Here is an 11,494-nt window from a genome sequence, read left to right on the forward strand (position 1 = left end):
GTTCAAGTCTTGTTTTACTGACTTTGAAGCTCTGAAGGACTTATAGGTAGTGCTTGAATGTTTATTCTTCTTTCCCGAAAGTTCTTCGGCCTTACATTTGGATGATCGTCGAGATCCTATCTAAAGCATACCTGAAAGACGGTGTATAGTAGGTGTTTAACATTCCTTCATAGACAACATCCATGGGCGATGTGTTGGAGTGTCGTTGACCCAGTCACACTTTAGCAGTCTCATCGTGGATCGGGGCCATCTTGATACCAGCGTCGCCCTCTTGGTCAGCCCGTTCGATCAAAGTCGCCATGATAGTGTCTTTGAATTCCTGGTTCCTAGAGTTCCGAACAGCCTGCATGAAGCTCGGACGCTGCTCTCCCGGACGGCCAGTGAACAGCAAATCTATCGCCTCGAGCGGAAGTTTGAGTGTTTCCGGCTGTGTCAAGCGTGTCAGTCATGAAAAGCAGACAAAGCCAGGGTCGAAAACCTACATAGAAGAAATACACGCAAGGGATCGTGGCGAAATTGACCACTGCGAAGACAATGTAGCTCCTGTAGTTGATGTTCGTGATCATCCTGCGGGTTGTCAGCTCTTCCTTCCGGTGCAGAGAGAAGCTCGAAGGACATACGGAGGCGTGATCTGGACAACCACAAAGGTGAACAGCCACTGGGACACAACCGCAAGCGCACCTCCACGAAGCCGAAGCTTCAGCGGTAGGATCTCGCTGGGGTAGATCCACATATTCGACTGCCATCCAAGGGTGAAGAAAGTGTGGAAGATGTAGAGAACCACCGCTGCAGCATATCCAAGGCCCTGGCTGCCGACGCCGACAAAGATGGCAGACAGAAGCATACAAACGCCCATACCGGCCGATCCAATCATGAAGAGCTTTCTGCGACCGACGTTGTTCGTGGTGTACCATGGGATCAAGGAGCTGAGGAAGTAGTAGACTTGAAGACCACCAGAGACCAGAAGAGCATTGCGACTGCTCATGCCAATTGAAGTCTGAAAGATGTATGGACCAAGAGACGACATGACGTTGACCCCGGACAGTTGCTGGAAGAAGTTGGCGGAGAAAGCGATAGCCACTCGCTGCCAGCCGTAGATACCGCCGTCCTTGAAGCAATCCGACCATGTTCCAACTTCTTCAGCTTCGACTTCGAGAATATACTGGATCTCTTTGATCTCCAGTTGGACGTCCGGGTTATCTCGGGTAGTGCCACGCAGTGCAGCCATCGAGGTCATACCGCGTTCAACTTGGCCGGAGCGGAAGAGATAGCGGGGAGACTCTGGCAAGAACGGCATCAGGCAACAGACGATAATGCAGAAGATGATCTGGAAGGCACAAGGGAAACGCCAGGAGACGCTGGACGAGTAGTCGGCCATGCCATAGTCGAGCCAGTTGGAAAGAATGAGTCCGATGATCAGGTTTGATAGCTGCATCGCCATCATACGACCTTGATGGTGTCAACCCTGGATTCATGGGAGTTAAAACATGGACATGGAGACCAACCTCGATTGGCCCGAGTAGCGCACTCAGTCAGCCAGATGGGAATGACGGTGGTCATACAGCCAAGGCCAAACCCTCCAACGACTCGACCAACAAGAAATTGGGCAAGTGTAGTGGTTGAAGCCTGTAAGACGGCTCCAATGATGACCAAGATCGCACCACCAAGGTTGTTTGTCTTACGACCGTATCGGTCACCAAGGGCAAATTGGAAGAGAGCTCCAAAGAGAGCTCCCACTTCGTAGCTGGCGACGATGAAGCCCAAAAGGGCAGATCCCGGATTGCCGAAGACGTTCAGGAAGGTCGTCGACGTCGTTAATCCGCCCATAAAGCCCAGATCGTACCCAAACAAAAGGAATCCGATTGAGCTCGTGAAGGTGACAGCATAGATGAGAGGTTGGCCACGGAGACCCAGGAAGGTTGGAGCTGTATCCATCGTGAAGATGAGTTGTTGGAGGTACTGAGCAGCAGACAGTACTGGTGTGAAAGGAGGAAGGATGTTGAAGAGGACCAGGAGGAAGGGCGTCGATGAGGACCTTGAGAAGGGTGGGCCTGTTCTGCCAGGGGAGTCATTCTTTTATACTTCGATGGTGATCGTCCGCCACTCCATCTGGAGACCCAGTCCCGGGGATTCTGGGGCCTCCGCTGGCCTTGCTTTGTCCTCGACATGCTTCAAGTGCGATAACATATTTGCGCACCATACGTGAGGATGGATCCGTCCATCAATGAGGTGGACCGTTTAACCGTTTAATTTGTTGTACCAGTAGTGGGTTGACTAACCTGATCCGCGACTCAAGCTTCCTGCGCGAACACAAGTACTGGTACGAGCAAGCCTCGCTAAGAATTTGGAGACCTTGAGAAATCTGGATGCAGTGGTACACGGCGAACTGCCCATGGGCTCTGTTATCAAAGCTCTTTCCCGGCATGTTCACCGGCGTGGCCTCTCTCGAGAGGAGATGATGGGAGCCTCGATGGGCCTTTGCTGTCAAATCATGTTGTGAACTCCGTATGGGTCGTGCTTAAGCCCTATCGGAGGCGTCGTTAGGCAAAAGTCTCGTCGGCAAGAAACTGGGATATAAAGAGGCATCGAGAGGTTGGCGTGCGGCTTCCAGCCGGTAGTTTTGCCGAGTCGTCACTGTAGGTGGCATGATAGTGGTATTTCCTCGACTTGTACCTCCGCACAGGGTAGGATGTAGGGTGTACACTGGTGTACATGAGGCCTAGTAGCCCCACGAGGCCAGGAAGGAAAGATCAAGCGTGGAGAAAGCTCGGTGAAGACCCCGGAAACATGCCAGCCGCAATTGTACAGTAAGGGGCGATGGTGGGCGGTTGTAAGTATCCGTCGGTGTCATTGGCTCTTGTCCTCATGGCTGAGCTGAACGGACATCTGAAAACTGATAGGAATGAAGCCAAGTTCGGACATTCTCTTCGTTCCAGAGTGAGGACAAGGACAACCAACCTGGTAGAAGAATTTCTCCATCTTGGCCCTCCGCACGCAGAGAGGCAGAGAGCGTCCAGTAATTCCAATTGGCCTTGAGCAACTTGTATTCCTCCAGCATTTTCGACATCATCATGACAGGCGAATCCTTTACCGATATAGTGCGGGTAGACCACGGCCGTGCTGTCAAGGACTCCTCGTTTGCTCGCTCCTACAGTAAGAATCCTGGCTTCTGTGTCTACGCCGAAAGCTTCACGGAAGACGTCCTGGGATACTCACCAAAACTTACCCTCATCGAAAAGCGAGACTATCAATTCGCACATGAAGCAGGGGTCTATGTACGCCCGACCAATAGCATCTACTTCACTGCGAACTTCCAGACCTGCGATCCTGTCCACCTCTATGCAATCGATGCAGCCACCCACAAAGTCACCCAGCTCGACTTTCCCGAGGTCGTTCAAGCGAACGGCGCTTGCAACTATAAAGACGGTGTCCTGTACTGCTCGCAAGGCGATAGAACAACACCGTCGGGCCTTGTTCATGTCGATCCTGTCACCGAAAAGTCAGAAACACTCATCAACAACTTCTACGGTCGCGAGTTCAATTCCGTCAACGATGTCGTCGTTCACCATGAGACAGGGGAGATTTGGTTCACCGATCCGAACTATGGCTATCATCAGGGTTTTCGGCCGGCCTCTATGCTGCCCCCTCAAGTCTATCGGTTCAATCCGAAGAGTAAAGAGTGCTGGATGGTAGCCGATGGCTTTGTTGAATGTAACGGGCTGTGCTTCAGTCCGGACTATAAGCGCCTGTATGTCACAGACACCGGGGCGGTCCAGGCACATGCAGGTCCAGGTGATGGGCATCAGTTCTCAATGAACCCCAAGTTGCCTGGGACCATCTACGTTTATGATGTTGTCAATGGACGGGAGTTGCATAACAGGCGCGTCTTTGCTTTTTGTGCAATCGGTATCCCTGACGGGATAAAGTGCGACGAAAAAGGTTACGTATATTCTGGATGTGGTAAGCTCTTCTTCCTTTCAGACAGTCATTCAAGGACAGTCGCTGAGTATATGATTAGGTGATGGTGTACACTGCTGGGCACCAGATGGCACCCTAGTCGGTAAGATTGTTACCGGAGGGTTCACGGCCAACTTCTGCTTTGCGAAAGAGGGTATGTGGCTGTTCGCTGAGCGCGACCTCTTCTTCTGTCAGCTCAAGGCCAAGGGTTGTCTCGTCAAGATAGAATGTGAATAATGGAGGGTTTTGCAATACCGCTACTACGACACTGCCAGAGATGGCGAAACCTCCAATTCGGCTGGTGACATCAAGAGATCTGAAGAGGTAACGATTACATGACTTACCGGCCCGTCGGAGAGCCTCACTAGCCATTGATGGACGCTGATGGTGCCCTTATTAGCCAGGTTAGGGAGCATGATGGGGTGATGTCAAGCTTAGCAGGCGGGGATTGTGCCTCGAGTGTGCTTGTGGCTCCCCGGAGGACAGAGCCGCGGAGCTGTGGTTGTTGGTGGTGGATGCCATCATATGCCCTGGTTCGCTACGTCATTTTTCACCACTTATGCCACCCTCAAACCAATATTGGAATGCTCTCGAGCCGTGGTTCCGTGCAAAGTTACTATACGTATGTGACCTGTCCTGAAGCATGAACTTTCCTCCTCGTCATCCCCTTGTGTCTGATGTACGAGACTGGCACAATGGCAGCTCTGAAACCGAATCTGAAGACATGGTTTAGTGCGAATGACTGGAGGGAGGTACGTCTACCATCTGCGACATCCAGACAAGGTCAACACGGTTGACTTCTGTTTCCAGCGCATCATAACAGCCGATCCGTCATGGTTCACAGTGCCCATGGGAACCGGTAAGCTCCAATACCAGCATCGGTAGCCCTGCAGTGGGCCTTTCAGCTGGACTGACAAGCACTCCCCAGGCGTATGTACGCAACTCCTTACCCATTTCCCCTATCCGGCGGGATGGTTGAAGACGATAGCATATATCTTCTGGGTACGTACCACGCTATACATGCCCAAGCCGTAAGCTTATACGTGCATAGATTGCTGATATCTGCATCTTCGCCTTCTTCATGACTTTGGGCCTCCTCCGGGTGATGATGTACCCACAAGTCGCCAAAAATGTTGTCGACGACTTCTCGCAGACCAGCTACTTAGGCGCTGTCGCAGTCGCATTCGAGACCATCATACTGGGCATAGTCAACTTCTACTCTGACCACCAGGCAGCAATGTACGTTGCAGAAGTCATGTACTGGATTGCAGCAGCGATGAGCCTCTTCGTTGCATTCGGCGGGGTCTTCTTTATGTATCGGCGCCAGAAGCAGCACTGTTTTTCGGATGTCAATGGCGCTTGGTTTTTGACCTTCATCCCACTCATCGTCGACTCGACGGTTGGTGGAGCCATTTCTCCTTATCTTGCCTACAAGAACAGCGTTACACTGCTCGTGACATCGTTCCTCATGTGGTCCCTTGGGGTTGGCATGTCGCTGGTTATCCTATCTCTATATTTCTGGCGCCTTATGAGCTGCCAACTACCACCGCGAGAGGCAATAATCAGCACCTTTGTCCCAGTCGGACCTTTCGGAATGGGAGCATATTCGATCCAGCAGATGGCGGTTGGTCTGGCGAGTCAGATCAGGAAGCACAGATTCACCCTGGAGCGTCCTCCACAGCCTCCTAACGATCCAGCAACCATGGCAACCATCGCTGAAGGGATCCATTGGGCCGGGATCATCGTTGCTCTCCTGCAACTTGGTATAGCGTCGTTTCTTCTTGTTGAGGCTTGTTTTTCGGTATACGCGAAGGTGCCCAAGACGTTCAACGTTGGTAAGTCATGAATTCACACATTCCTTTGTTCCTGCTAACTCTGCTGGCTAGGCTTTTGGAGCTTCGTCTTCCCATGCGGAGTGTACAGCAATGCTTGGAATGCAATGAGCCAAGACATTCGCAACAACGGTATGAGAGGATGGGCTGCCTTTTGTTCCGTTGCCACCATCGCTTTATGGTTGTTCTGCGCTTTGTTGAGCTTCTACAAAGGTACGAGAAAGCCGCAGAGCCTTCCCTTGTCCAAGTACTCACGAGCCACAGGCGTTTGGCAGGGAAAGCTGTTTTTCGCACCAGGCCTACAAGGCTGGGTCGAGCACAAGGAACTCGAAAGGCGGGATGGAAACGAGAACGATAAAGATGCCAATCTTCGCGGAGTGCCGACAGGAATAGATACTGGCAATGCCACGCAGCGGCATCCCCAACCAGATGGCAGTTACAAGCAGGAGCGGACTTTGACGAATCGTGACAAGGTCTAGGATTTTAATCGATTATTCAATTGAGAAGTCATTTGTACAAAGATGAAAGATCAGCTCTGCTCTGAGAATGCAACTTTACTTGGACGTGGTTGGGGCTACAAGGCTGTGCCTCAGCCGGTTGTTTAGCGTCATCATCGCAAGTGTTGATTATGGCATCAATCAGCCATCCAAGCCACACCATCTCACCAAGCGAACAACCCGATGAGATGAGGTTGCCGCGGCGTATAAAGAAGGAGTCGTCTGGTATGAATTGCATTCGCGTCTGCAACCGTGCCATCGATTTTTTGTGTTACGAGCAACCTGGGTGTTCGCCGCGTAATCGGAGCCCTGGACAAACCACTTGACCGAGAAGACCTAAACACAAGCAGTCACTTTTGAGAACGACATACGCAGTACGTGGCAGTATCAGCGCCGCGACTTCAACTCTTCAGCGCCTGTCATGTCATCGATATTCAAGTCGATCCGCACACGTATTGAAGGCCTTCATGATGGCGACTCCCATCACAGCAGCATAGCACCACCAATCCACAACGGCCCATACCGCGAGCTCAACGACACCAAACACCTGTTGCGCCAATCCCACTCAACACCTGCCAACAGACCCAAAAAGCCCATGACACTAATCGAACTGTTCCAGTCGCAAGGGTGCAACTCCTGCCCCCCCACGAACAGCAACCTGATCTCTCTTGCCCAAGACCAGGAACACAACCCCGACCCAGGCAATGACTACCTTCTCCTCACCTATCACGTCACGTACTGGGACTATCTCGGCTGGGCCGACGTGTTCGGTTTGTCTGCCAATGACGCCCGTCAGCGCGAGTATGTCCGCAAGTTGGGCTTAGAGAGCGCGTACACGCCCATGGTCGTGGTCAACGGGCTGGGTGTAGGTGTGGGAAACACCCGTGCGGACCTGCAGAGGGTGCTGAGTGAGGGCCAGAAGAAGGCAGATCAAAGGGTCAAAATCAGTGTCGTCCAGCAGACGGGCAATGGCGGTGTGGTTGTCGAGGTGGATACTAGTACTTTGTCGATGCCCAAGCTGCCAACAAGTTCAAATGCTTCCGCGCTGGAGGTTCTGCACGTCCGGTATCTGCCAGCCTTGCACTCTGTGAGGATCGATCGTGGTGAGAACGCTGGTCGGATACTGCCGCATGTCAACGTCGTGACGGGCGTGGAGAAGATGGGGTACGTGGCTGGAAATGAGAGAACTAGATTTAACGTCGGCAGGCGAGGAGAGGCCCGCGAAAATGAGGCATCGGTTCTGATCGTGCAGGATGGACGAGGTGGTGAAGTCTTGGGCGTGCTGAGACTCGTGTGATGCAAAGCTGTCGATATGTGATGAGCCTTGTAGTTGGGTCTGGATTGAGTATCAAATACACCAGATTTGCTGCGATTCTTGATGCAATCAGTCGCCGTTCTGGTGTTCTGTCCCAGCATTTCCGCACGCTTGAGTCACTGTTGGCTTTCAGGTCGGACCCGACGGCCTCGCCTCCGACTTGCATAGAAAGACGTAGTAAGTATCTTGTGAATCATCACACACTTTCTGTTGATACCACCCTCGCTTGCTTACTTCCGGCAGACCACCTCTCCTTGCATGACCGAATACCAAGCTTCAGGGCTGTCTCCCCACGCCCTCAGCGCAGCCTTCATATCCTCGATCTCGTGTTGACTCTGGACAATCTTGTCCCTCAGCCACCTTTCGCCGATCTCGCCGTCAAGCCGACCAATGTGCACGCCAGCCCACCACTTGGCCTCATCCGGCGCCGTGTAGACGGTCGCGCCGGCGCCGATCTGCATCTTCGAGCGCTCAAAGCCCGCCTCCTGAGCCCATAGGTGCAGTCGCCGACCCGTGCCCTCGCCCTGAGCGCCCATGGCCCGAGCGGACGCGAAGATACTTTGCCAGTACTGCTCGAGGGGAGGCGTGGTCGGTTCATTGGCCGCGTGGTCCGCTTCGCGCATCGCGAGAATGCCGCCGGGCTTGAGGATCCGAAGGGCTTCCCTGATGACCCTGATGGGCGACGGGATGTGGATGAGCGTTTGGTGCGTGTAGACCACGTCGACTGAATCGTCGTCGAAGGGTAAAGGGGCGGCGGTGATGTCGCCGACGCGAAATTGCAGGTTGGCATAGGACCCTTTGAGGCCTTCTGCGGCACTACTAGCCCCCGACTCAGACTCCCCCGATGCGAGGCCGACGGCGAGGGAGCGCGCTTGCTCAATGACGGCGGCTGAAGAGTCGATCCCAATCACGGAGCCGTCCGGGACGAACGCGCAGAATCCCCGCGTGATGGTCCCAGGGCCGCAGCCAAGGTCCACGATGGTGAAGTCGGGCTTGAGATGTGGTGTCAGGAAGGATGCCGAGTTTTCGACGGTGCGGGAGACGTGCGAGGCGACCACGCTGGCGCTGTGGCCTTGTGAATACGTCGGTTGCGGTGTGTCTGTCGAGCTCATGCTGATGAAGACCCGTCTGTATTGTATTATTTGTATTGTACTGCGTTGTCAAGTGGGAGGGGCAAAGAGTAGATTGGTGTTGTCTAGAGAGATCGTTGCGAAGTTTGGACCTGTTTGATCGATCGATAAGTAGAGCAAGCAATGGTGTGACTGGCCTTCTTTTTTATGCTGATCGGTGCCTTTGGTGTGTGCTACTGCTTAAGATGAGGATGCTGGAACTCCGTCCGGAAGTCCGAGATCTCAGACCGAAAAGCGTAGCAACCGCAGCGCCAGCGCCCCCTACTCTGCTCCTCTAAAGTCCAGTTTTCTGTGACCTCGTGAATGGCAGTTCCCATTGCAACCGTGTCAAATTTGTGCTGGGAAGAATACTGTGAATCGTAAGGAAAGTCGCTAAAGACTGAATTGAGGACAACCTCTTAGGACTGTGTAACGACCTTGAAAGCCTGAGGACTTGGGAACTTGGCCGCCTTTCAAGGTTACTAGTACGTTAGACGCGAAACGATCCAAAGAGGCAGCAGTGACAGCTTGATCGACGTCTGTCTGCAAAAATGACACTCCGAGATGGCCCCTGTGCGACCCACAGAACTGTTGCCAGCTTGCCTGGGCTGCGTTGCAGGTACCGGACGAACGCTGATATAAGACCACTGCTTGGGGGGACTAATAGATTTGGAGGATCAAAGGACGACACTCAAAGGTACATGAAGGTGATGCCATGACATTCATTAGTCCGTCAAGAGTTCTGCATTACCGAATGATTAGATTGAAGTCTTCCATAACGTTTCATCCAACTCATTCTTTGAGGCCTTCCGAAAAAGAAAGAAGCAGAACATTTTTTTGATACATGAAATGAACAAACATTCCCCCCCAAATATTCCTTGCCTATGCTGATGCCCCTTTAGAATGTTGCATGCAAAAAATAATGACGACGTCCGGGCGTGTAACGTCCATTATTAACACTTCATGGCCAAAGGCCCTCTACACTGTGATAGTGCGGGAGTAGCTTAGTTCTGGAAGCCACGGGCGCGGAGCAGAGTGTTGTCAACGGCCCATCGCTTGGTGGCAGCAGGGCTGGTGACGGTGACGTTCTGGGTGGCACACTGTTGGCCAAAGGACTGGAGCCAGGCACCGTTGTCGAATTCGGCGTAGTTCTTCTGGATCTTGCCGTCCTTGTCAATGATCATGTAGTTGATTCCGTTGACTGGGTATGCTGAAGGGTTGGCAGTGAGTCTCCATCTCCAGGTGATGCTGTTGCAGTCGTGCCAGACGTTGAGGGTGGACACACTGGCTTCGGGTTGGAGCTTGCCCTGGCCGTAGTCAAAGGCTTGCTTGCTGGCGAAAGTCACGGAGCCGAGCTGGAAAATTTCGGTTAGCACATGATATTACATGTGATTGAGGGAAGATTAACTTACAGGGAAGCCAGCCATGAAGTTGATCGAGTCTGAAATGTCGCTGAAGTCGGCGGCAAGTGTGGCATCAGAGACATCCTGCTTGTAGCCTCGGCCAGCTGGGATGTATGGGTTGGATTGACCAGCGTAGGAAGTGTACTCGAGCAGGAGAGTGAAGTTGGCAGCGATGGCGCTGGCCAACGCATCAGTGACGATGCATGAAGATGGTGTGGCCGAGGCGGTGGTGGTGGTGGCCGCAGAAGTGGATGGTCCGCCCTTGGTGACGGTGACAGTTGTGGTTGAGCCAGCCTTGCATGATGAGGAGCCCCATTCGCTGGCGGTGACAGTGGTGGTGCTGCCAGCCGGGCAGGTGGTGCCAGAGACAACAGTGGCGGTCTTGGTAACAGTGGCGGAGCAAGAGCCAGAGCCAGAGCCAGAGCCTGAACCCCAGCCAGAGCCGGAGTCGGAACCACCGGTGGCAGTAGATCCGCCAGTGGCAGCGACGTAGACGGTCTTGGTGGTGGTGGTGGGAGCAATTGTGGTGGTCTTAACCTCGGTGAAGCCGAAGCATGAGCAGGCGCTGGTATAGGCAGCCTCGTCACAAGCACTGGCGTAGTTGGGGACCTCGTTGGGGCAGACGGTCACGCTGGCACGCTTGGCCTTGGCCTTCCAGTCGGACCATTCCCCAGTAACAGACTCGGTGACGGTGACGGCAGGAGGAGTGACGGTGGTGGCCAAGAAGCTGGCGCAGTGAGCACCTCGGAGGTGGTCGTCACCAAGAGCGGCCTTGCCAGTGACAGCGGCCAAGCAGGAGTTTTCCTGGCAAGATGACCATCCTCGGGCTTCGAGCGGGTTGGCAAAGGCGCCGCTGGCCAAGGCAGCCAGCGGCAGGGCGTAGGACAGGTATTGCATGTTTGGTGGATTAGGTGGTTGTAGTTGTTGTTGAACTAAAGAATGGCTAAGGTCAACGACCTTGAAAATCAGAACGAGCTCAAAAAGAGTGGATGATTGAAAGGTCAATCGAGACTGCGGTCAAGTGTTGCGAGCTGAGGGAGAGGTCCAGTACGAAGAGAGACGGGGACAGGTAGTACTTATGTCGGCTCCAGTGTTGGAACAGGGTGTGTGGGTGGTGATGGCCATCATGGCAGCGGACTCGACCCGGACATGGTTCAGGCAGCCACGCGGGCGGCCTCAGAGTTTGGAGAAGCTTGAAAAGAGGTAGGCTAATCTCGCAAACGAGACGTTGGTCCTCTGAGACTGGGTGCTTGGGTGGGTGTGGGACATGGCATTACCGGAAATGGTGTTGGTCACCATGGGTCACTAATTCGGATGGAGCAGCCGACCGATCAAGGGTGGATTTCAGCGATTGAAGCTGCGGAGTGGCACAGGTCAAGGT

General features: G+C 53.5%; 6 protein-coding genes across 8 annotated transcripts; 3 read left to right on the top strand and 3 right to left on the bottom strand.

The window, feature by feature from the left end:
* Positions 1–17: 17 nt before the first annotated feature.
* On the bottom strand, positions 18–2,414 carry PV05_07075. Of its 3 annotated transcripts, XM_013459867.1 has the most exons (4): positions 1,506–2,414; positions 621–1,449; positions 483–567; positions 18–427 (listed from the first exon to the last, which is right to left on the bottom strand). In XM_013459867.1, the coding sequence occupies exons 1-4, from the start codon at positions 1,933–1,935 to the stop codon at positions 215–217; spliced, it is 1,557 nt and encodes a 518-aa protein (XP_013315321.1). In that variant the 5' UTR covers positions 1,936–2,414; the 3' UTR covers positions 18–214. The 3 variants fall into 3 exon arrangements, with proteins under 3 accessions (XP_013315321.1, XP_013315320.1, XP_013315319.1); XM_013459866.1 differs by having other exon boundaries at positions 483–1,449; XM_013459865.1 differs by having other exon boundaries at positions 621–2,414.
* Positions 2,415–3,071: 657 nt separating this feature from the next.
* On the top strand, positions 3,072–4,194 carry PV05_07076 (uncharacterized protein; the record flags this gene model as incomplete). The annotated part of the gene is made up of 2 exons (XM_013459868.1): positions 3,072–3,960; positions 4,019–4,194. The coding sequence occupies 2 exons, from the start codon at positions 3,072–3,074 to the stop codon at positions 4,192–4,194; spliced, it is 1,065 nt and encodes a 354-aa protein (XP_013315322.1).
* A 40-nt stretch (positions 4,195–4,234) lies between these two features.
* Positions 4,235–6,268, top strand: PV05_07077 (uncharacterized protein; the record flags this gene model as incomplete). The annotated part of the gene is made up of 8 exons (XM_013459869.1): positions 4,235–4,281; positions 4,358–4,579; positions 4,691–4,709; positions 4,768–4,816; positions 4,886–4,959; positions 5,009–5,792; positions 5,844–6,002; positions 6,054–6,268. 8 exons carry the CDS (start codon positions 4,235–4,237, stop codon positions 6,266–6,268), a joined length of 1,569 nt encoding a protein of 522 aa, XP_013315323.1.
* Positions 6,269–6,328: 60 nt separating this feature from the next.
* On the bottom strand, positions 6,329–8,998 carry PV05_07078 (uncharacterized protein). The gene has a single exon (XM_013459870.1). The coding sequence runs from the start codon at positions 8,711–8,713 to the stop codon at positions 7,832–7,834; it is 882 nt and encodes a 293-aa protein (XP_013315324.1). The 5' UTR covers positions 8,714–8,998; the 3' UTR covers positions 6,329–7,831.
* Positions 6,708–7,583, top strand: PV05_07079 (uncharacterized protein; the record flags this gene model as incomplete). Its single annotated transcript, XM_013459871.1, has 1 exon — positions 6,708–7,583. One exon carries the CDS (start codon positions 6,708–6,710, stop codon positions 7,581–7,583), a length of 876 nt encoding a protein of 291 aa, XP_013315325.1.
* Positions 8,999–9,260: 262 nt separating the features above from the next.
* Positions 9,261–11,319, bottom strand: PV05_07080 (uncharacterized protein). Its single transcript, XM_013459872.1, has 2 exons — positions 10,123–11,319; positions 9,261–10,065 (listed from the first exon to the last, which is right to left on the bottom strand). Exons 1-2 carry the CDS (start codon positions 11,008–11,010, stop codon positions 9,715–9,717), a joined length of 1,239 nt encoding a protein of 412 aa, XP_013315326.1. The 5' UTR covers positions 11,011–11,319; the 3' UTR covers positions 9,261–9,714.
* Positions 11,320–11,494: the final 175 nt, after the last annotated feature.

The sequence above is a fragment of the Exophiala xenobiotica genome (genome assembly GCF_000835505.1).
Source record: "Exophiala xenobiotica strain CBS 118157 unplaced genomic scaffold supercont1.4, whole genome shotgun sequence".
Taxonomy (NCBI): domain Eukaryota; kingdom Fungi; phylum Ascomycota; class Eurotiomycetes; order Chaetothyriales; family Herpotrichiellaceae; genus Exophiala; species Exophiala xenobiotica.